Source organism: Ornithodoros turicata, chromosome 2 (assembly GCF_037126465.1).
Source record: "Ornithodoros turicata isolate Travis chromosome 2, ASM3712646v1, whole genome shotgun sequence".
NCBI lineage: Eukaryota > Metazoa > Arthropoda > Arachnida > Ixodida > Argasidae > Ornithodoros > Ornithodoros turicata.
The window spans coordinates 58,660,649-58,682,046 of NC_088202.1; the positions used below are offsets into that span (position 1 = coordinate 58,660,649).

The 21,398-nt window shown below is 50.1% G+C and overlaps 1 protein-coding gene across 1 annotated transcript in view; it reads left to right on the forward strand.

Annotated features, from left to right (window-relative positions):
* Positions 1-20,089, forward strand: part of LOC135384689 (mucin-17-like) — a 63,256-nt gene extending 43,167 nt beyond the window's left edge. The window contains exons 11-12 of the mRNA XM_064613879.1: positions 18,562-18,658; positions 19,805-20,089. Of these exons, the coding sequence (XP_064469949.1) occupies positions 18,562-18,658; positions 19,805-19,853 (146 nt within the window). The 3' untranslated portion in view covers positions 19,854-20,089. The remainder of the gene's footprint in view (positions 1-18,561; positions 18,659-19,804) is intronic.
* Positions 20,090-21,398: the final 1,309 nt, after the last annotated feature.

Genomic DNA, 21,398 nt, shown 5'->3' on the forward strand with positions numbered 1-21,398 from the left:
TATCGTAATGGCGCAGTGTCAGGGGATCAAAGTAATGCGGAAAAACTGACACGACAACGCCGAAAACCAGCAGTCGGAAACCGAGAAGGCGCCGTTTGGACGTGTCACCTCATTTGCCAAGAGAACATCGGTCTCGCCAGGTCTCGCGAGAGCTACAGAACGCCATGGAGAAAGTTCGGCATGTCGAACTTTTTGACTCGGCATCTCTCCTCTCAGAACGACGGATATGCTCGTCTACTTCTGCCGGCCGCAAGCCATGTCGCGTCGCGTATCATCAAGTGGGAACTGGGCACAAATAAGCTTCGCTTCAGAGTAGCGAACCTCCTCCTTGATGACAATACATTCAGAGTAGCGACACTGAGCTCCACAGGCGAGCAGGGAAGCCATCTTGTTTCCACTCCACACAAGCGCCATCCCCAGCTGAGGAGCAGAGACAGCTAACATAACAATCGCCCTGGAGGCCGTGGGTTGCGGAAGCGTGCGTGATTGTCGTGCGACATTAGGAATGTATTCTCCAAGACGGGTCAGATCCTCTAGCCCGACCTCACTCTGACTTCCTCAGCCCCAGAGGATGTCAGAGTGAGGTCAAGACAGGTGAGGTGAAGCAGGAAAAACATTTCGGAGCGTACTCGATAGGTGGCATTGTGACGTTAGCTGACGCTAGCGTGGCGCAAACAAGATGGCCTCTCTTGCTCGCCCTTGGAACAAGTTGTCGCTACTCTGAAGCGAAGCTTACTTAGTCCTGGTCTCACCTAGAGTCACTAAATAAGCTACGCTTCAGAGTAGCGACACTGAGCCGCCATGTTGTTTCGGATGACCTCCAGCCCCACCTCTATTTTGGCAGTAGAAATAGATGGTGAAGTTCAGCAGTGGAAGAAGAAGACACTTCGAAGAGCGCTAAATGGATGGCGCTGGAGGTCATCCGAAACAACATGGCGGCACAGTGTCGCTACTCTGAAGCGTAGCTTATTTAGTGACTCTAGTCTCACCAACGCTGGTTAACTTTGAACCGAGATCAGGAGTCGCTAAAACTTGAAGTTAACACTCAATTATTTTGAGCAACGTTAGTTAGTGACATGATGAATGTTTCAGTGACAACTACCCTGGTGAGGCATAGTTAAAGGTTAAATACAAGTTGAGAGACCTCTGATCTCGGTTCAAATGTTAATTGGGGTTGGTGAAACCGGGTCTTAGTTATTGTAAAGACGATGAATTGTTAACCGTTCACCTGTTTTTCTTCTCTTCACACTTTCTCCAAACGTTTGCACGCTTGATGCGTTCCTGCTATCGTAATGGTCTTATGTGCATGGTTGCAATAGGAGATTATATTTCGTATTATTACAATCTGTTCAGTTTCCTCTTCAAAGTCGGTTTACTTATCATCGCAGTTAGAATGCCGTGGTTGTGCTGCGAGTCACAGCAGTTGGGTCTTGACGTAGAACTATGGGCATAATACACAAACGCATTCTCGCACACAATCTGGATCGGCGCACAACCCTGATCGCCGCAATCCCTCTGGATACGCCTGCGCCGTTCGCACATCACGTTCAAGACCCAGGTGTTCATTTGACGCCGTTTGGTGAGAGCTTGGCACAATATCGACTTAGGTAGTAGTACTTAAGATTCAAATTAAAAGAAAACATTGGTTCAGAAGATGTCAGCTTGAGTGAAATTCACATTAAACCAAATGCTATTTCAGTTATTTCGTTGTTTGTCCATGTTGCTTCTTCTGTGCGGGCCGCCGCCACGCCGCCATCTTGCCAGCCGGTACCGGCAGGGCGAGTAGCGAGTAGGCGAAGGAGAAAAGGTGCCACTGCGCGTGCGTCAATCCTCCTTTAAGTTAGGGTTCGAAGCCCGGGATCCCGAAATCCCGGGATTTTAGCATAATTTTATGTCCCGAAGTCCCGTGATTTCGCAAGTCCAAATCCCGGGACTTCGAGATTATAAATTTCGGCTTTTTTTACAACAAATATTCGGTGGTGCGAGCGAAAGGGAAAGACCGGTGTCCAATCGACTTTTTCTCTCAAGCGACCCTTCCCCAAAAAATATCATTTGCAACCCAAAACTGAACCAACCTTGTCGTCCACGACAGATTACAACGACGTTAGGTGCTCACTCATGTGAACTACGCAAGCCATAGCGGAGAACAGCCCTCAAGTAGCATAAAACTCCCATGAAATCAGAAGGAGTCTTCCAATCCTATACAACAAGAAATATTGCAGAATCTCTCTCTCTTTCTCTCTCTGCAGAACCTCTCTTTTCGTTCTTTGGTCCTCACATATACGTATACTTCAAGGGTGCCGAAGTGGCGGTCCGCGGGCCGCATGCGGCCCGCCTGGGGTTGTCATGCGGCCCGCGTGGCCCCTGCGCAAAAAATATAAAAAATATTGTGCTCAAGTTTCATGAACGGTCGTGGCGTTATCACTGAGCTCTGTATTTGTTCAGTTTATCTTACGTTAATTAGTGATAGAAAACTGTTGCCACTGACCTGTTGAACTATATAAGAGACGAGCGGGGTCGGGTAGCACATGACAATAGCGAAGACGACAAAAATATACAAAGACAGTAATGGAACATCGAACTTTCAACCTTTAATCATATGATAATGGGCTGAAAGTTCCCTGTCTGTCGCTGTGTTGCTTTCGTCGTCTTCGGTGATGAGTCTCTAAATCTCTCCCTGCGTCTCATGTTCACATGGGTAATATTACTGGTACATTACTACCAAAATTTCTGAGCAAACCCTACATGGCCGATTTGTAACATTGGTACCTTCAATGCAAATATAAACGGACCGGTTCAGTCGCAGGCTTGGTGATCTCCCGAGTGAATTCGAGCAAAGATTCTTCGAGTGCCGGAGACTTGAAACGGGAGGTTTTGGCTCTCCGTTTTCCGCAGTTGTTGACCACATTCCTAATGATTAACAAATGCAACTAATTGACCTGCACTGCGATGCACCGATAAAGAACAAGTCCGCTCAAGTTTGTGAGACTTCGTTTTATTCTTAAGTTGGACAAAAGGATACGTATGTTGTCGCGGACAAACCTATCCATGTCCGGTACAACATGCGTCTAATAATAATAAAGCGGTAACCGCATACGAGGAATTCTCGACGGAAAACCGGCCAACGTCACCTTTTTTCCGGTGAGCCGACGCGTGCAATGGGAACTTCACCGATTTCTCCACGATAGCGGTGGATAGAAAAACCCGGCGAAGAGCGGAAGCGACCGCTCGACTGCAGCCAATAGGAACGCTCCACGCGCTATCGTTCCAGGAGCGGACGTGGCGGGCATTTCGGATGCCCGTATGACCAACCTGGGAACTGGGAAGCATGCTGTTACCCGCCCGCTGCTGTCTGAGGGAGAGTTTCTAGCGCTTGCTTCGCGAATATGCTTTGACAGCAAGAACTTCCTTCTGTGTGCCACTATAACTTTTCTATGTGTAGCAAAATATTTATCAGTTAATTTGAAGCCAAAGTTTAACACGGACTAACGAAACGCCGCCTAACTAACGTTCGTCCCGCCGTTTTTCCGTCGAGTTGTCATGCCGGTGGGAAAGTTGGCCGTTTTTCCGTCGAGAAATCGTCGTATGCGGTTACCGCTTAATTCGTGGGTTTACGTCGCGACAGAACTATGTCAACGTACACCTGCGAGCAGGCGTTTTGTGCGATGAACCTGACTAAGTCAAAGTCACACTACAACTAACAAACGAACAGCTCGAACTCCTTAATATTGCAATTGCGCAATCATTTGTACACGATGCTGATGCAATAGCTAAAAACAAGATGTGTCAAGTTTCCTCATGACACAGCAAATGAAAACGATTGCTGGCCCTGCAATTGAGCAACGCTAAGTAACCCAAACATTAGCACATTATATGACGTTTTAAGTTATGTTCTGTGTCATCTATATCAGAAACAGGCTACCACTAAGCCGGGGTATGCGGCCCGCGTAGTTCCTGCGTTGCTCAATGCGGCCCGCAGAGATAAATGAGTTCGGCACCCCTGGTATATTTGAAACGTCAATATATTGTAGTGAAGATAACGACACGTCAGATGACGACGATGACGCGCGCCACGCCCGCGCGGCTGTCTGAATAAACCTATTCCTACGGTCACGCCTACCTGCGCTCTTCCGCTCTACATATTTGGTGGAGGTGCGGAACCAAAGGACTCCTCTGCTTATTCCCCGCCCCATAGGCTACCCTCTGGAGCTCCGCAGCGGCCGAACGCTACGTCTGATGACTCCTCCTTCGGGAGCGGGAGGTTCCGGCGAGGATCAACAGCCGCCCCCTCCTGACGCATCCAACCGTCATTGTCAGGTGCGGCAGCGGGATCCTCCGCCTTTCAGCGGAGCACCGGATGAAGATGTTGGCGACTGGCTCGCACAGTATAATCGAGTGAGCTCGCATAACGTCTGGGCCGATACCGTGAAGCTTTCCAACGTAGTGTTCTTTTTGAAAGGCACGGCGCTGCAATGGTTTGAAAACCACGAGGCGTCACTCACCTCATGGCCCATATTCTCCGACTCACTTATGAAGCTGTTTGGCAGGCCGTCGCAGCGCAAGCACTATGCCCTTCAGCGCCTTTCCGTCCGGGCCCAGCTTCCTGGAGAGACATGTACCTGCTATGTTGAGGACGTGTTGTTTTTGTGCCGCCGTGTGGATGCCGCAATGACTGAGCAGGACAAAGTTAACCATATTATGAAGGGCATCGCAGACGACCTTTTTAATTTCCTTGCGCCGAAATCGCCTCAGACTGTTGCTGAGCTTGTGGAAGAATGCGGCAAGTTCGAAGAACTCCGAAATCGCCGAGTGTCGTCTGGCTTCCAGCGTCTTCCGCAGACGCTCGCCACGTCTTCCCCTTGCGACACGCACTCTCTTCTGGATCTTATACGGCAAGTGGTTGCCGAAGAAATTCGTTGCATTGTCGTGCCGGCACAACCTCCTCTTCCGCCCTGTACCAACCCCGCTGCTGCGACTCAGGAAGCCTGCGCGGAGCCAGCGCCATCCTGCACTTGCCCCATGCATATACCGCCGCCCACCTACGCTGCGATTTGCGCGTCTCAGCCTCGGCAGCCCAACCCGCCGCGGGATACATTCCGGCCCTTTCGGGCCCAACCTGACCGGCGCTACCGCGTCCCTTACGACGCGCCCGCACGCACCGATGTTTGGCGCGCTCCGGACGGTAGTCCAATTTGCTACTACTGCCATTCACCCGGCCATATCCTGAGGTATTGCCGTCGTCGCCCGGACTATTCTCCACAGTCGAATCAGACCCGCTACGCTGCCCCTCGCCGGTATGACTACGAACGTGACCAAGACGAAGGTCGCCGCCGCTCACGGTCGCCGTCACCCTACCCCCGTCGGCGACGGTCGTCGTCACCCTTGGTGACTCCGACCCCAAACTAACCTGTGCAGCCTGCGATACTGTCGGGGACCAGGCTGCAGTTCCCATTTCGACGCAAACCCGTCCCCGCGTTCTTTGCTCCGATGTGCCTTGCCCTAATTACGTTCCCGTTCAAGTCGATGGACACCACACCTTAGCACTCGTTGACACTGGGGCTACAATGTCATGTATGTCGAGCACATTTTGTCGCCGCCTGCGTAAAGTATGCACTCCGCCGCCCGCTGGACGATTACTTCGCATGGGTGATGTGTCCCTCGTCGGCCCCTTAGCGCAGTGCACCGCGCGCGTTTCTATTGGTGAGTCTACGTACTGCATCCCATTTTTAGTTCTTTCCACGTGTATCAGCGACGTTATCCTCGGCACCGATTTCCTTTACTCTGTCCGCGCTGTTATAGACTGCCGCTCAAGGACCATTTCTTGGGATGTGCTCCCCGACGCATCTGTTTTCGTCGAGAACACCGTTCCTGAAGTACGACTTTGTGTGCACGAAGACGTTGTGTTACCTCCAGCCGCACTTGTCCCCGTCCGTCTCCATGCGCCTCTTCCTTGTCCCGACATGTCAGCCGTCGCGTCCTCCTCTCCGCCGCTGTTTGCTCGGGGCCTGCTGCTCCCGCCAAGTATTGTGACCATCACGTCGGGTGAAGCACTTGTTTGGGTTCTCAACACATCTCCGGAACCCCAACTCGTACCACAATCAATGTGCTTGGCCACCATTTCACCTGTAGCTGACGCCGCTATTACCCCTCTTGCGCATGCTACAGCCGACGACAACCGTCCTTCCGATGAGTCTGCCCCGTGTGGTTGCCCCGAGTCGCCGAACCTGGCCGATACAGCCTTGCCTGTGCCACCGTCTCCCATTACCACTGCCATCCAGAATACTATTGACGGGTCACTACCGCCGCAGGAACGCCAAGAGCTACTGGCCCTACTGCGCACCTTCAGTGACCTCTTCGACATCAGTGCCCCCAGTACTCATTTGCCTGTTACCCACACGGTGGAGCACGTTATTGACACGGGAAACTCCTCGCCGGTGCATTCTCGACCTTACAGAGTTTCATCGTCTGAGCGCTGTGTCATCCAAACGCATGTCTCCGACATGCTCAATCGCGGAGTCGTCCAACCCTCGTCGAGCCCCTGGTCCTCTCCGGTCGTTCTCGTCAAGAAAAAAGATGACAGCTGGCGCTTTTGCATTGACTTTCGGAAACTGAACAAAATAACGAAGAAAGACGTGTATCCGCTGCCACGCATTGACGACCTTCTAGACTGCCTGCAAGGCTCCGAGTACTTTTCTTCGTTAGATCTCCGAAGCGGATATTGGCAAATTCCCCTGGCGAAAACTGCCCGTGAAAAAACTGCTTTTGTTACACCGGACGGACTTTACGAATTCACTGTCATGCCCTTTGGCTTATGCAACGCGCCCGCCACATTCGAACGAATGATGGACACCATCTTGCGCGGCCTCAAATGGCAGACGTGTCTTTGCTACCTAGACGACGTCGTCATTTTCTCGTCCACTTTCCCGGAACATCTCGACAGGCTGTCCGAAGTCCTTTCCCGGTTTCGTGCCGCACGTCTGCAGCTCAACTCGAAGAAGTGCGTCTTTGGCAGTCGTCGTATTACGGTTCTGGGCCACGTCGTCGATCGGACTGGCATTCACCCTGATCCCAAGAAAGTTGATGCGGTGCGGAACTTTCCTCCCCCGTCGTCAATCAAGGAATTACGTGCCTTTTTGGGATTATGCTCCTACTTCCGCCATTTCATACCCCACTTCGCCGACATCGCTGAACCATTGTATGCCCTTCTCAAGCGGGATGCGCCGTATCATTGGAACGATGTTGCGTCCCTTTCGTACAACCATTTGAAGGAATGTCTCACCAACGAACCTGTCCTCGCCTTTTTCGTCCCAGGAGCACGCACGGAGTTGCATACCGATGCCAGCGCCACTGGCTTGGGAGCTGTCCTAGTGCAAACAATCGATGGTACTGAGCGTGTCGTCGGGTACGCCAGCCGGACGCTCTCCCGTCCGGAACGCAATTACTCAACCACAGAGAAAGAATGCCTCGCCGTTGTGTGGGCAATCTCGAAATTTCGTCCATACCTTTACGGCCGCCCGTTTACCGTCGTAACGGACCACCACTCCCTCTGCTGGCTATCCAACCTTAAAGACCCCTGTGGACGCCTTGGCCGATGGGTGCTCAAGTTACAGCCGTACGACATCACGGTGATCTACAAGTCTGGGCGCAGACACAGTGATGCTGACGCCCTGTCCCGCATGCTCCCGTCTCCTTCTGAATGCGCCACATTGCCGGCTCAACCCCTCTGCCCCTTATCATCTATCGACGTCGCAGCTGAGCAACACCGCGATCGTCTTCTTCAGCCTCTGCTCCAGGTTCTCCAACAACCCGACCACCCTGCTCCTAGACGTCTCCACCGTAAAGCGAAATCCTACGCTTTGCTTGACGGCACTTTATATCGCAAGAATTATCGCCCTGACGGCAACCGCTGGCTCCTCGTTGTTCCATGTACCTTGCAAGGCCACATTATTCGCAGTTGCCACGACGATCCTACTGCCGGGCACCTGGGCTTTCTCAAGACTTACACTCGCGTCGCTGACCGTTTCTTCTGGAAAGGCATGTATCAGTCTGTTTGGAAACACGTCCGAGCTTGTGTCCCCTGCCAACATCGTAAGCGGCCGCCAGGTCTTCCCGCAGGGCTTCTTCAACCGCTTCCTCCACCCGAGAAGCCTTTCGACCGCCTCGGGATTGATTTCCTCGGACCCTTCCCGCCCTCAGCGTCTGGTAACCGCTGGATAATCGTCGCCGTGGATCACATGACCCGCTATGTAGAAACACAAGCTGTTCCCACTAATAGTGCGGACGCAGTGACGACCTTCCTTCTCCACAACATAGTGCTTCGCCATGGTGCTCCTCGTACGTTGCTCAGCGATCGTGGCACTCCTTTCCTTTCTGCTGTCGTCAGCGCACTGCTTCGAGCCTGCAGCACCGTCCACGCCCTCACCACCTCATATCATCCGCAAACCAATGGCCTCACCGAGCGTTTCAACCGCACCCTTGGCGACATGCTTTCGATATACGTCTCCTGTGACCACACCAATTGGGATGTCGTCCTCCCTTTCGTCACCTTCGCCTATAATACTGCTCGTCAGCGTACCACTGCATACAGCCCCTATTACCTTCTGTACTCCCGTGCTCCGACCACAATCTTGGACACTCTTTTTCCTTGCCCCCCGCACTCTGATGACCCAGACGTGGTTCTCGACGCGGCCGCCCATGCCGAGGAGACTCGTCAACTCGCGCGTTTGCGTACCTTGGAAAATCAGGACACAGAGCGCTTTCGGTACGACGAACGCCATCGGCAAGTCCGCTACGAAGTCGGCGACGAAGTCCTTCTATGGACTCCGCTTCGTGTACCCGGCCGCTCATCGAAGCTTATGAAGCGCTATGTTGGCCCATACCGTGTCACTCGAAAGCTTTCACCCCTCAACTATGAAGTGACGCCCCTTACCCCACCACCTGATCGTCGATCCCGTGGCACCGAAGTCGTCCATGTCATGCGGATGAAGCCTTTCGTCACTCTCCCTGGCCACACACCCGAGACCACGGCTTCACAGTCCACCGCTCCCGACATCACCGGGCTTCCGTCTTCCGAGGGGGGGCAATGTAGTGAAGATAACGACACGTCAGATGACGACGATGACGCGCGCCACGCCCGCGCGGCTGTCTGAATAAACCTATTCCTACGGTCACGCCTACCTGCGCTCTTCCGCTCTACAATATATCTGTAATTAATCTAATTTTGAATTTCAAACACATCTAGTGTCATTTGTTTGTTTCTTTAATGGCTTTTTTCCATTTCCACCTCCTTATATATATATATAAGGAGCTCTGTGTATCACTGACATATTTTTGTCCTGACGAAGGCGGAGCTTCCGCCGTAACGTAGACAACCCTTTTAGCATTCCAAGTATCTTCAATGTAAATAAATTATCCCTTTTTTCTTACTTCCCGTACCTTCGTAGTCTGTGTTTCAATTTTCATTTCAGCTACATATATTCGCGGTCGTCCGAACCCCATTCACCAAGTATATATATATATATAGATACGTTTATAAGTCCCAAACGTCGCCACACCAGCATTGGACAGCTGTTTCGGCCTTATTGGGCCTTCATCAGCAATGCGTAGATGGGCGACGTTTGAGCGAGTGGCGTCGGAAGGTCACGTGGAACGTGATGTCCTCCCGTCAGGGTGAGAAACTCACCTCTGAAAGCCCAGTGCGAAGCCAGTAAAGTATTAAGTGAAAAAAAATAGCATAGGCTCTTTGGCTGCACGTTGAACATATGTTTATAAGTCCCAAACGTCGCCACACCAGCATTGGACAGCTGTTTCGGCCTTATTGGGCCTTCATCAGCAATGCGTAGATGGGCGACGTTTGAGCGAGTGGCGTCGGAAGGTCACGTGGAACGTGATGTCCTCCCGTCAGGGTGAGAAACTCACCTCTGAAAGCCCAGTGCGAAGCCAGTAAAGTATTAAGTGAAAAAAAAATAGCATAGGCTCTTTGGCTGCACGTTGAACATATGTTTATAAGTCCCAAACGTCGCCACACCAGCATTGGACAGCTGTTTCGGCCTTATTGGGCCTTCATCAGCAATGCGTAGATGGGCGACGTTTGAGCGAGTGGCGTCGGAAGGTCACGTGGAACGTGATGTCCTCCCGTCAGGGTGAGAAACTCACCTCTGAAAGCCCAGTGCGAAGCCAGTAAAGTATTAAGTGAAAAAAAAATAGCATAGGCTCTTTGGCTGCACGTTGAACATATGTTTATAAGTCCCAAACGTCGCCACACCAGCATTGGACAGCTGTTTCGGCCTTATTGGGCCTTCATCAGCAATGCGTAGATGGGCGACGTTTGAGCGAGTGGCGTCGGAAGGTCACGTGGAACGTGATGTCCTCCCGTCAGGGTGAGAAACTCACCTCTGAAAGCCCAGTGCGAAGCCAGTAAAGTATTAAGTGAAAAAAAAAATAGCATAGGCTCTTTGGCTGCACGTTGAACATATGTTTATAAGTCCCAAACGTCGCCACACCAGCATTGGACAGCTGTTTCGGCCTTATTGGGCCTTCATCAGCAATGCGTAGATGGGCGACGTTTGAGCGAGTGGCGTCGGAAGGTCACGTGGAACGTGATGTCCTCCCGTCAGGGTGAGAAACTCACCTCTGAAAGCCCAGTGCGAAACCAGTAAAGTATTAAGTGAAAAAAAAAATAGCATAGGCTCTTTGGCTGCACGTTGAACATATGTTTATAAGTCCCAAACGTCGCCACACCAGCATTGGACAGCTGTTTCGGCCTTATTGGGCCTTCATCAGCAATGCGTAGATGGGCGACGTTTGAGCGAGTGGCGTCGGAAGGTCACGTGGAACGTGATGTCCTCCCGTCAGGGTGAGAAACTCACCTCTGAAAGCCCAGTGCGAAGCCAGTAAAGTATTAAGTGAAAAAAAAAATAGCATAGGCTCTTTGGCTGCACGTTGAACATATGTTTATAAGTCCCAAACGTCGCCACACCAGCATTGGACAGCTGTTTCGGCCTTATTGGGCCTTCATCAGCAATGCGTAGATGGGCGACGTTTGAGCGAGTGGCGTCGGAAGGTCACGTGGAACGTGATGTCCTCCCGTCAGGGTGAGAAACTCACCTCTGAAAGCCCAGTGCGAAGCCAGTAAAGTATTAAGTAAAAAAAAAATAGCATAGGCTCTTTGGCTGCACGTTGAACATATGTTTATAAGTCCCAAACGTCGCCACACCAGCATTGGACAGCTGTTTCGGCCTTATTGGGCCTTCATCAGCAATGCGTAGATGGGCGACGTTTGAGCGAGTGGCGTCGGAAGGTCACGTGGAACGTGATGTCCTCCCGTCAGGGTGAGAAACTCACCTCTGAAAGCCCAGTGCGAAGCCAGTAAAGTATTAAGTGAAAAAAAAAAATAGCATAGGCTCTTTGGCTGCACGTTGAACATATGTTTATAAGTCCCAAACGTCGCCACACCAGCATTGGACAGCTGTTTCGGCCTTATTGGGCCTTCATCAGCAATGCGTAGATGGGCGACGTTTGAGCGAGTGGCGTCGGAAGGTCACGTGGAACGTGATGTCCTCCCGTCAGGGTGAGAAACTCACCTCTGAAAGCCCAGTGCGAAGCCAGTAAAGTATTAAGTGAAAAAAAAAATAGCATAGGCTCTTTGGCTGCACGTTGAACATATGTTTATAAGTCCCAAACGTCGCCACACCAGCATTGGACAGCTGTTTCGGCCTTATTGGGCCTTCATCAGCAATGCGTAGATGGGCGACGTTTGAGCGAGTGGCGTCGGAAGGTCACGTGGAACGTGATGTCCTCCCGTCAGGGTGAGAAACTCACCTCTGAAAGCCCAGTGCGAAGCCAGTAAAGTATTAAGTGAAAAAAAAAATAGCATAGGCTCTTTGGCTGCACGTTGAACATATGTTTATAAGTCCCAAACGTCGCCACACCAGCATTGGACAGCTGTTTCGGCCTTATTGGGCCTTCATCAGCAATGCGTAGATGGGCGACGTTTGAGCGAGTGGCGTCGGAAGGTCACGTGGAACGTGATGTCCTCCCGTCAGGGTGAGAAACTCACCTCTGAAAGCCCAGTGCGAAGCCAGTAAAGTATTAAGTGAAAAAAAAAATAGCATAGGCTCTTTGGCTGCACGTTGAACATATGTTTATAAGTCCCAAACGTCGCCACACCAGCATTGGACAGCTGTTTCGGCCTTATTGGGCCTTCATCAGCAATGCGTAGATGGGCGACGTTTGAGCGAGTGGCGTCGGAAGGTCACGTGGAACGTGATGTCCTCCCGTCAGGGTGAGAAACTCACCTCTGAAAGCCCAGTGCGAAGCCAGTAAAGTATTAAGTGAAAAAAAAATAGCATAGGCTCTTTGGCTGCACGTTGAACATATGTTTATAAGTCCCAAACGTCGCCACACCAGCATTGGACAGCTGTTTCGGCCTTATTGGGCCTTCATCAGCAATGCGTAGATGGGCGACGTTTGAGCGAGTGGCGTCGGAAGGTCACGTGGAACGTGATGTCCTCCCGTCAGGGTGAGAAACTCACCTCTGAAAGCCCAGTGCGAAGCCAGTAAAGTATTAAGTGAAAAAAAAAATAGCATAGGCTCTTTGGCTGCACGTTGAACATATGTTTATAAGTCCCAAACGTCGCCACACCAGCATTGGACAGCTGTTTCGGCCTTATTGGGCCTTCATCAGCAATGCGTAGATGGGCGACGTTTGAGCGAGTGGCGTCGGAAGGTCACGTGGAACGTGATGTCCTCCCGTCAGGGTGAGAAACTCACCTCTGAAAGCCCAGTGCGAAGCCAGTAAAGTATTAAGTGAAAAAAAAAATAGCATAGGCTCTTTGGCTGCACGTTGAACATATGTTTATAAGTCCCAAACGTCGCCACACCAGCATTGGACAGCTGTTTCGGCCTTATTGGGCCTTCATCAGCAATGCGTAGATGGGCGACGTTTGAGCGAGTGGCGTCGGAAGGTCACGTGGAACGTGATGTCCTCCCGTCAGGGTGAGAAACTCACCTCTGAAAGCCCAGTGCGAAGCCAGTAAAGTATTAAGTGAAAAAAAAAATAGCATAGGCTCTTTGGCTGCACGTTGAACATATGTTTATAAGTCCCAAACGTCGCCACACCAGCATTGGACAGCTGTTTCGGCCTTATTGGGCCTTCATCAGCAATGCGTAGATGGGCGACGTTTGAGCGAGTGGCGTCGGAAGGTCACGTGGAACGTGATGTCCTCCCGTCAGGGTGAGAAACTCACCTCTGAAAGCCCAGTGCGAAGCCAGTAAAGTATTAAGTGAAAAAAAAAATAGCATAGGCTCTTTGGCTGCACGTTGAACATATGTTTATAAGTCCCAAACGTCGCCACACCAGCATTGGACAGCTGTTTCGGCCTTATTGGGCCTTCATCAGCAATGCGTAGATGGGCGACGTTTGAGCGAGTGGCGTCGGAAGGTCACGTGGAACGTGATGTCCTCCCGTCAGGGTGAGAAACTCACCTCTGAAAGCCCAGTGCGAAGCCAGTAAAGTATTAAGTGAAAAAAAAAATAGCATAGGCTCTTTGGCTGCACGTTGAACATATGTTTATAAGTCCCAAACGTCGCCACACCAGCATTGGACAGCTGTTTCGGCCTTATTGGGCCTTCATCAGCAATGCGTAGATGGGCGACGTTTGAGCGAGTGGCGTCGGAAGGTCACGTGGAACGTGATGTCCTCCCGTCAGGGTGAGAAACTCACCTCTGAAAGCCCAGTGCGAAGCCAGTAAAGTATTAAGTGAAAAAAAAAATAGCATAGGCTCTTTGGCTGCACGTTGAACATATGTTTATAAGTCCCAAACGTCGCCACACCAGCATTGGACAGCTGTTTCGGCCTTATTGGGCCTTCATCAGCAATGCGTAGATGGGCGACGTTTGAGCGAGTGGCGTCGGAAGGTCACGTGGAACGTGATGTCCTCCCGTCAGGGTGAGAAACTCACCTCTGAAAGCCCAGTGCGAAGCCAGTAAAGTATTAAGTGAAAAAAAAAATAGCATAGGCTCTTTGGCTGCACGTTGAACATATGTTTATAAGTCCCAAACGTCGCCACACCAGCATTGGACAGCTGTTTCGGCCTTATTGGGCCTTCATCAGCAATGCGTAGATGGGCGACGTTTGAGCGAGTGGCGTCGGAAGGTCACGTGGAACGTGATGTCCTCCCGTCAGGGTGAGAAACTCACCTCTGAAAGCCCAGTGCGAAGCCAGTAAAGTATTAAGTGAAAAAAAAAATAGCATAGGCTCTTTGGCTGCACGTTGAACATATGTTTATAAGTCCCAAACGTCGCCACACCAGCATTGGACAGCTGTTTCGGCCTTATTGGGCCTTCATCAGCAATGCGTAGATGGGCGACGTTTGAGCGAGTGGCGTCGGAAGGTCACGTGGAACGTGATGTCCTCCCGTCAGGGTGAGAAACTCACCTCTGAAAGCCCAGTGCGAAGCCAGTAAAGTATTAAGTGAAAAAAAAAATAGCATAGGCTCTTTGGCTGCACGTTGAACATATGTTTATAAGTCCCAAACGTCGCCACACCAGCATTGGACAGCTGTTTCGGCCTTATTGGGCCTTCATCAGCAATGCGTAGATGGGCGACGTTTGAGCGAGTGGCGTCGGAAGGTCACGTGGAACGTGATGTCCTCCCGTCAGGGTGAGAAACTCACCTCTGAAAGCCCAGTGCGAAGCCAGTAAAGTATTAAGTGAAAAAAAAAATAGCATAGGCTCTTTGGCTGCACGTTGAACATATGTTTATAAGTCCCAAACGTCGCCACACCAGCATTGGACAGCTGTTTCGGCCTTATTGGGCCTTCATCAGCAATGCGTAGATGGGCGACGTTTGAGCGAGTGGCGTCGGAAGGTCACGTGGAACGTGATGTCCTCCCGTCAGGGTGAGAAACTCACCTCTGAAAGCCCAGTGCGAAGCCAGTAAAGTATTAAGTGAAAAAAAAAATAGCATAGGCTCTTTGGCTGCACGTTGAACATATGTTTATAAGTCCCAAACGTCGCCACACCAGCATTGGACAGCTGTTTCGGCCTTATTGGGCCTTCATCAGCAATGCGTAGATGGGCGACGTTTGAGCGAGTGGCGTCGGAAGGTCACGTGGAACGTGATGTCCTCCCGTCAGGGTGAGAAACTCACCTCTGAAAGCCCAGTGCGAAGCCAGTAAAGTATTAAGTGAAAAAAAAAATAGCATAGGCTCTTTGGCTGCACGTTGAACATATGTTTATAAGTCCCAAACGTCGCCACACCAGCATTGGACAGCTGTTTCGGCCTTATTGGGCCTTCATCAGCAATGCGTAGATGGGCGACGTTTGAGCGAGTGGCGTCGGAAGGTCACGTGGAACGTGATGTCCTCCCGTCAGGGTGAGAAACTCACCTCTGAAAGCCCAGTGCGAAGCCAGTAAAGTATTAAGTGAAAAAAAAAATAGCATAGGCTCTTTGGCTGCACGTTGAACATATGTTTATAAGTCCCAAACGTCGCCACACCAGCATTGGACAGCTGTTTCGGCCTTATTGGGCCTTCATCAGCAATGCGTAGATGGGCGACGTTTGAGCGAGTGGCGTCGGAAGGTCACGTGGAACGTGATGTCCTCCCGTCAGGGTGAGAAACTCACCTCTGAAAGCCCAGTGCGAAGCCAGTAAAGTATTAAGTGAAAAAAAAAAATAGCATAGGCTCTTTGGCTGCACGTTGAACATATGTTTATAAGTCCCAAACGTCGCCACACCAGCATTGGACAGCTGTTTCGGCCTTATTGGGCCTTCATCAGCAATGCGTAGATGGGCGACGTTTGAGCGAGTGGCGTCGGAAGGTCACGTGGAACGTGATGTCCTCCCGTCAGGGTGAGAAACTCACCTCTGAAAGCCCAGTGCGAAGCCAGTAAAGTATTAAGTGAAAAAAAAAATAGCATAGGCTCTTTGGCTGCACGTTGAACATATGTTTATAAGTCCCAAACGTCGCCACACCAGCATTGGACAGCTGTTTCGGCCTTATTGGGCCTTCATCAGCAATGCGTAGATGGGCGACGTTTGAGCGAGTGGCGTCGGAAGGTCACGTGGAACGTGATGTCCTCCCGTCAGGGTGAGAAACTCACCTCTGAAAGCCCAGTGCGAAGCCAGTAAAGTATTAAGTGAAAAAAAAAAATAGCATAGGCTCTTTGGCTGCACGTTGAACATATGTTTATAAGTCCCAAACGTCGCCACACCAGCATTGGACAGCTGTTTCGGCCTTATTGGGCCTTCATCAGCAATGCGTAGATGGGCGACGTTTGAGCGAGTGGCGTCGGAAGGTCACGTGGAACGTGATGTCCTCCCGTCAGGGTGAGAAACTCACCTCTGAAAGCCCAGTGCGAAGCCAGTAAAGTATTAAGTGAAAAAAAAAAATAGCATAGGCTCTTTGGCTGCACGTTGAACATATGTTTATAAGTCCCAAACGTCGCCACACCAGCATTGGACAGCTGTTTCGGCCTTATTGGGCCTTCATCAGCAATGCGTAGATGGGCGACGTTTGAGCGAGTGGCGTCGGAAGGTCACGTGGAACGTGATGTCCTCCCGTCAGGGTGAGAAACTCACCTCTGAAAGCCCAGTGCGAAGCCAGTAAAGTATTAAGTGAAAAAAAAAAATAGCATAGGCTCTTTGGCTGCACGTTGAACATATGTTTATAAGTCCCAAACGTCGCCACACCAGCATTGGACAGCTGTTTCGGCCTTATTGGGCCTTCATCAGCAATGCGTAGATGGGCGACGTTTGAGCGAGTGGCGTCGGAAGGTCACGTGGAACGTGATGTCCTCCCGTCAGGGTGAGAAACTCACCTCTGAAAGCCCAGTGCGAAGCCAGTAAAGTATTAAGTGAAAAAAAAAAATAGCATAGGCTCTTTGGCTGCACGTTGAACATATGTTTATAAGTCCCAAACGTCGCCACACCAGCATTGGACAGCTGTTTCGGCCTTATTGGGCCTTCATCAGCAATGCGTAGATGGGCGACGTTTGAGCGAGTGGCGTCGGAAGGTCACGTGGAACGTGATGTCCTCCCGTCAGGGTGAGAAACTCACCTCTGAAAGCCCAGTGCGAAGCCAGTAAAGTATTAAGTGAAAAAAAAAATAGCATAGGCTCTTTGGCTGCACGTTGAACATATGTTTATAAGTCCCAAACGTCGCCACACCAGCATTGGACAGCTGTTTCGGCCTTATTGGGCCTTCATCAGCAATGCGTAGATGGGCGACGTTTGAGCGAGTGGCGTCGGAAGGTCACGTGGAACGTGATGTCCTCCCGTCAGGGTGAGAAACTCACCTCTGAAAGCCCAGTGCGAAGCCAGTAAAGTATTAAGTGAAAAAAAAAATAGCATAGGCTCTTTGGCTGCACGTTGAACATATGTTTATAAGTCCCAAACGTCGCCACACCAGCATTGGACAGCTGTTTCGGCCTTATTGGGCCTTCATCAGCAATGCGTAGGTGGGCGACCTTTGAGCGAGTGACCCCGTGAGCAGTCTTTTTTTTTTTTCTTTCTTTTCTTTCCGCTTTTTTTCCCGCTAGAATGTTCCGTGTGGATGACAGAAGGCGCGAACTATATCGCAATTTGTGATCGCATGGTTGTGCAAGTGGATACGGTCCTATACGACATCCTGGGTATAATTGCGAAAAAATCGCGATCCCGTCCCGGGATCCACATTTCGAAATCCCGAGATCTCGGGATTGTAAAAACGGGGGACAAGTGTTCCGGCTGTGTAGCTCTGTCGCCGAGACTCGCTTTGTCGCCGAGACTCGCTTTGTCATCACATCAGGACGATCACGATTACGCGCGATGTGGGTCCTGCGTCAGTGCGTTTGGGGTAGCAGATCCGTTAGGATGACTTAGAGTACAGTCATGATCACCTTGAAATTATTGGTGTAACTAGGTGTCGTGTATATATTGCCACGAATCATCTTCGAGAAACTTCCAGGGCAGGCACGAAACCGTACATCTCATCCCGGCGCGTGCTGAAGAAGAAGCTTGAGGCACATCGCCTGCTCTCTGGCAAACGCACGTGCTGTTTCTAGACTTTTCGGCGCGACGCTTAAATGCTTGTGCGCTCCAGGCTGGAGCATTCATTCATTCTTTGGACTCAGTTGTGATCAGAGAGCTATCACTCTTGTGTTTTTGCTACCAAGTAGTTTAATAAACCGTTTGCTGTTTATTCGACGACTCGCCGGCACATTTCACTTCGTGACAATATAATGGCGAGAGCTGCTGCACGAGTTAGGGTATGGTAGGGAACCGTGTAGGAAACGTGGAGTGCTTCCGCCATAATAAAACGTGTCACGGTATATCATGAAGGACACGAAAGAAATTGATGTTCTGAGGCTGGAACCTAGAAGAGAGGACAAACACACAAAGCATCAACCTTGGAAGTCATCGGAGAGGTGTGTTAGCTTAGCTCAATTGCTAGAGCCCTGGACCGGCAATGCAGAAGATGTGGGTTCGAGTACTGCAGCTGGCTAACCTTTTCAGTGACTTCCTTCTTTCTTCGTTTATTCTTTGTTTCTTCTTTCACGGTGTATCATGTTTGGTCGCAGGTTATCGGACGCACATTACTGCATCGATTACCGTTGGCATCGTTGCACTAGTCCTCATAGTCGGCCTTGTGACGTTCCTTGGAGTTCTTTGTTACAGGTGGGTAGACATCATTGAATATCCTTTTCTCTTCGATTGTATTTTGTAAAGTTAGCCATGTGGGTCATACTCATAACTGAATGGGCTAAAATAGTAAATATGCGCACACTTTGTATTCAGCCACATGACCATGACGCATTCAGTTGATATTGCGTAACGCATGACAGATCAGTATCTTTTGTCAGTGTGCAGATATTTTGTAGAATTGAATTTAGCCACCGGTGAGCCGGCGCGGGAGTGAATCAACTTAATCTCTCACTTCTTAAAGGATTTCCATACGCTTGTAAACCCAAAAGAAATCCCCCACATTTCGTTTTGGACGCGGCGATTGGTTTGGTTGGTTCCGACATCAATCGCATGTGTTCTTACGCACGACAAATGTGCGTAGCGTACTGTCAGCGAGAGGCCATTGACCACAATGCGCTCTGTGTCGTAGTTGTTCCGAGAACCCCATCACAACGTGTAGGGTTGACATCACCACGTGACGACGGGGGAAACGATGGCAGAGCCAATCAGGTTGCGCGCGCCGTTGCCACCAACCAGGTCAGCCGACGCGCATGTACTCAGCAGGTTGCCTTCTCCGTAGAGGAAAAACTTTCAGTGGCGAATGGGAGCCGATCTTCCCTCGCCGTCAGGATCGCGGTGCACTTCCAAGGTTACAGCAAGGTTACAGCATGTGGCTCAGCTTTTGGAAGAGTGACGAAATTTGGGCTTGTTGGTATGAGACCATATTACTGCTGAGCGCTATAAAAACGAGGACATAAGAAAGGAACATAACACTAGCGCATGTGTTCTGTTCCTTTCTTATGTCCTCGTCTTTATAGCGCTCAGCAGTAATATATGGTCTCAGCTTTCGGTACGCTTTTGTAAATCGAAATGTGTACTAGTAAGATGCCGTTCGGATAAAAATATTTGTCACGGTCGCTCCTGACAGACTGCTTGATGCAATAAGCAGGGTTTAGAGCAATCTTAAATGTAAGTTTCTCGCTTTAAGCCGTAATGCTCATAGTTCCAACGTTTAGAACAGCTCGCAGCTCATTTTTCGGGCACTCAGAAATAAACGCTACTTTTGCGTCATTTATCTTCCTCAGCGTATACTCTCCATGCAAGTAATCCTTGTCACCCTCTCTCGTTTCTCTTCTCAAGGCGAAGACGAAAAGAGCGCCGAGGAGAGCAACTGCAGACGCATTGCTAACAGTTTTCATGGATGCGCGTGTCGCCAGACCTCGCAGAATTATTGGCCGATGATGCTGTTTAAGTGTGAAACGAGAGACGCGGCTGCGGAGAAGACGACAACGACACTGTGCAACAGGCCTTACTCGCAGCCCCAGCCTTGACTGACATGTGTGTTCAAGACGAAAGGACTAGATTGGAGCACTACTTGACTATCAACTGCTCCCCAAAGCGAGATTTTAATAAATGCTAATGTGATGCGCAATCGGTTATTCCTTGGCGTGCACGTTTTCCAAGCGGGGTAAATTCTCTCTGCATAGTTACACGTAGAAATAGCTCGGGAATAAATAGCAAATGCTCGGGAAACATGATTTCATTCATACTTACCCACTGAAGTGGAACTTGATGATCACGTCCACCACCCTGAAGCCTTTGCACTGCCACTGTTTGAAGAAATTTTGCGGCCCCAAACGTAACCTTTCCCTCCCAAGCCACATGCGGACATAATAGCTCACAATATTTCTAAATTTCGCCTTGCTCCAACAATCACCTCCATGAACAACCCTACACCTATTAAGCCACACTTGATAGACAATTTCTGCGGCGACCAATAGATAGAATCTTTGCTGCTTCTTAACTACTTGCCCGATATGGATCCCCACAGCTTATTCAAAAGTTAGACTACTTAATCCAAAATATTTTTTGAAGCATAACCACAGGTATGCAAGCACTTTACACTCAAAAATTGCATGTTTTACTGTTTCCGTGCGACTACAAAGTGCGCAGTTCGGTCTATTGGTCTTCCCCCATATGTCTTTCACAGGTAGTACTCCATGCCTTATTCTCCACAACAGCGATTTCCTTTTACTATCCAACCAGAAGCTATTCAGTCTTCTCCATCCCTCTCGGGTTATCTGGGAAGAGGAGTTCTCAACAAATTCTTTCCTCAAGTCTTTGTAGATTTCCACGACCTTGCAATCGCCATAGTCCTTATTATTGTTCAACTTTTTAAGCTGTACAAGAGCCTGTTTCGCTACTTTGTATAGTCTTGGCTGGTTTTCAGACATTGGCACTCTATGATCAATGCTTTCTTGCTTAAAAAGCTTTATGTTAGTGCCCATACAAAATCTCGATAACAGTTTCCCGGAACCTTCCTGAGTTAGCATCCTGTAAGTTCCATGTACCGCGTATGCCTGTGCCAAATGTCGAAAGTCCGGGACTTGCAGGCCACCATCCTCTACTGGAAGCTTTAATTTTTCTTGCGCCACCCACTGAGTCTTTCCACTCCAAATGAAGCTAAAACAACATTTCTCTATTCCTCGGTATACATCCCGAGTTGGGTGAATGTCCAAGAACAAGTAGGTGTACTTTGACACCACGATCGCTTTAATGACCTGTGCTCTAGCCATCAGTGACATTGCAGGCTCGTCGTGATCGTTCATAGTCTTTTCGACTGCTGCCTTCAGGTAGGACCAATTCTTGCAAGACGCTCCCTGCTTATCAAATAGGATACCTAAAATGTTTACTTCATCGACAACCATAAGCCCTAGATCTCTCCTTGGGTACT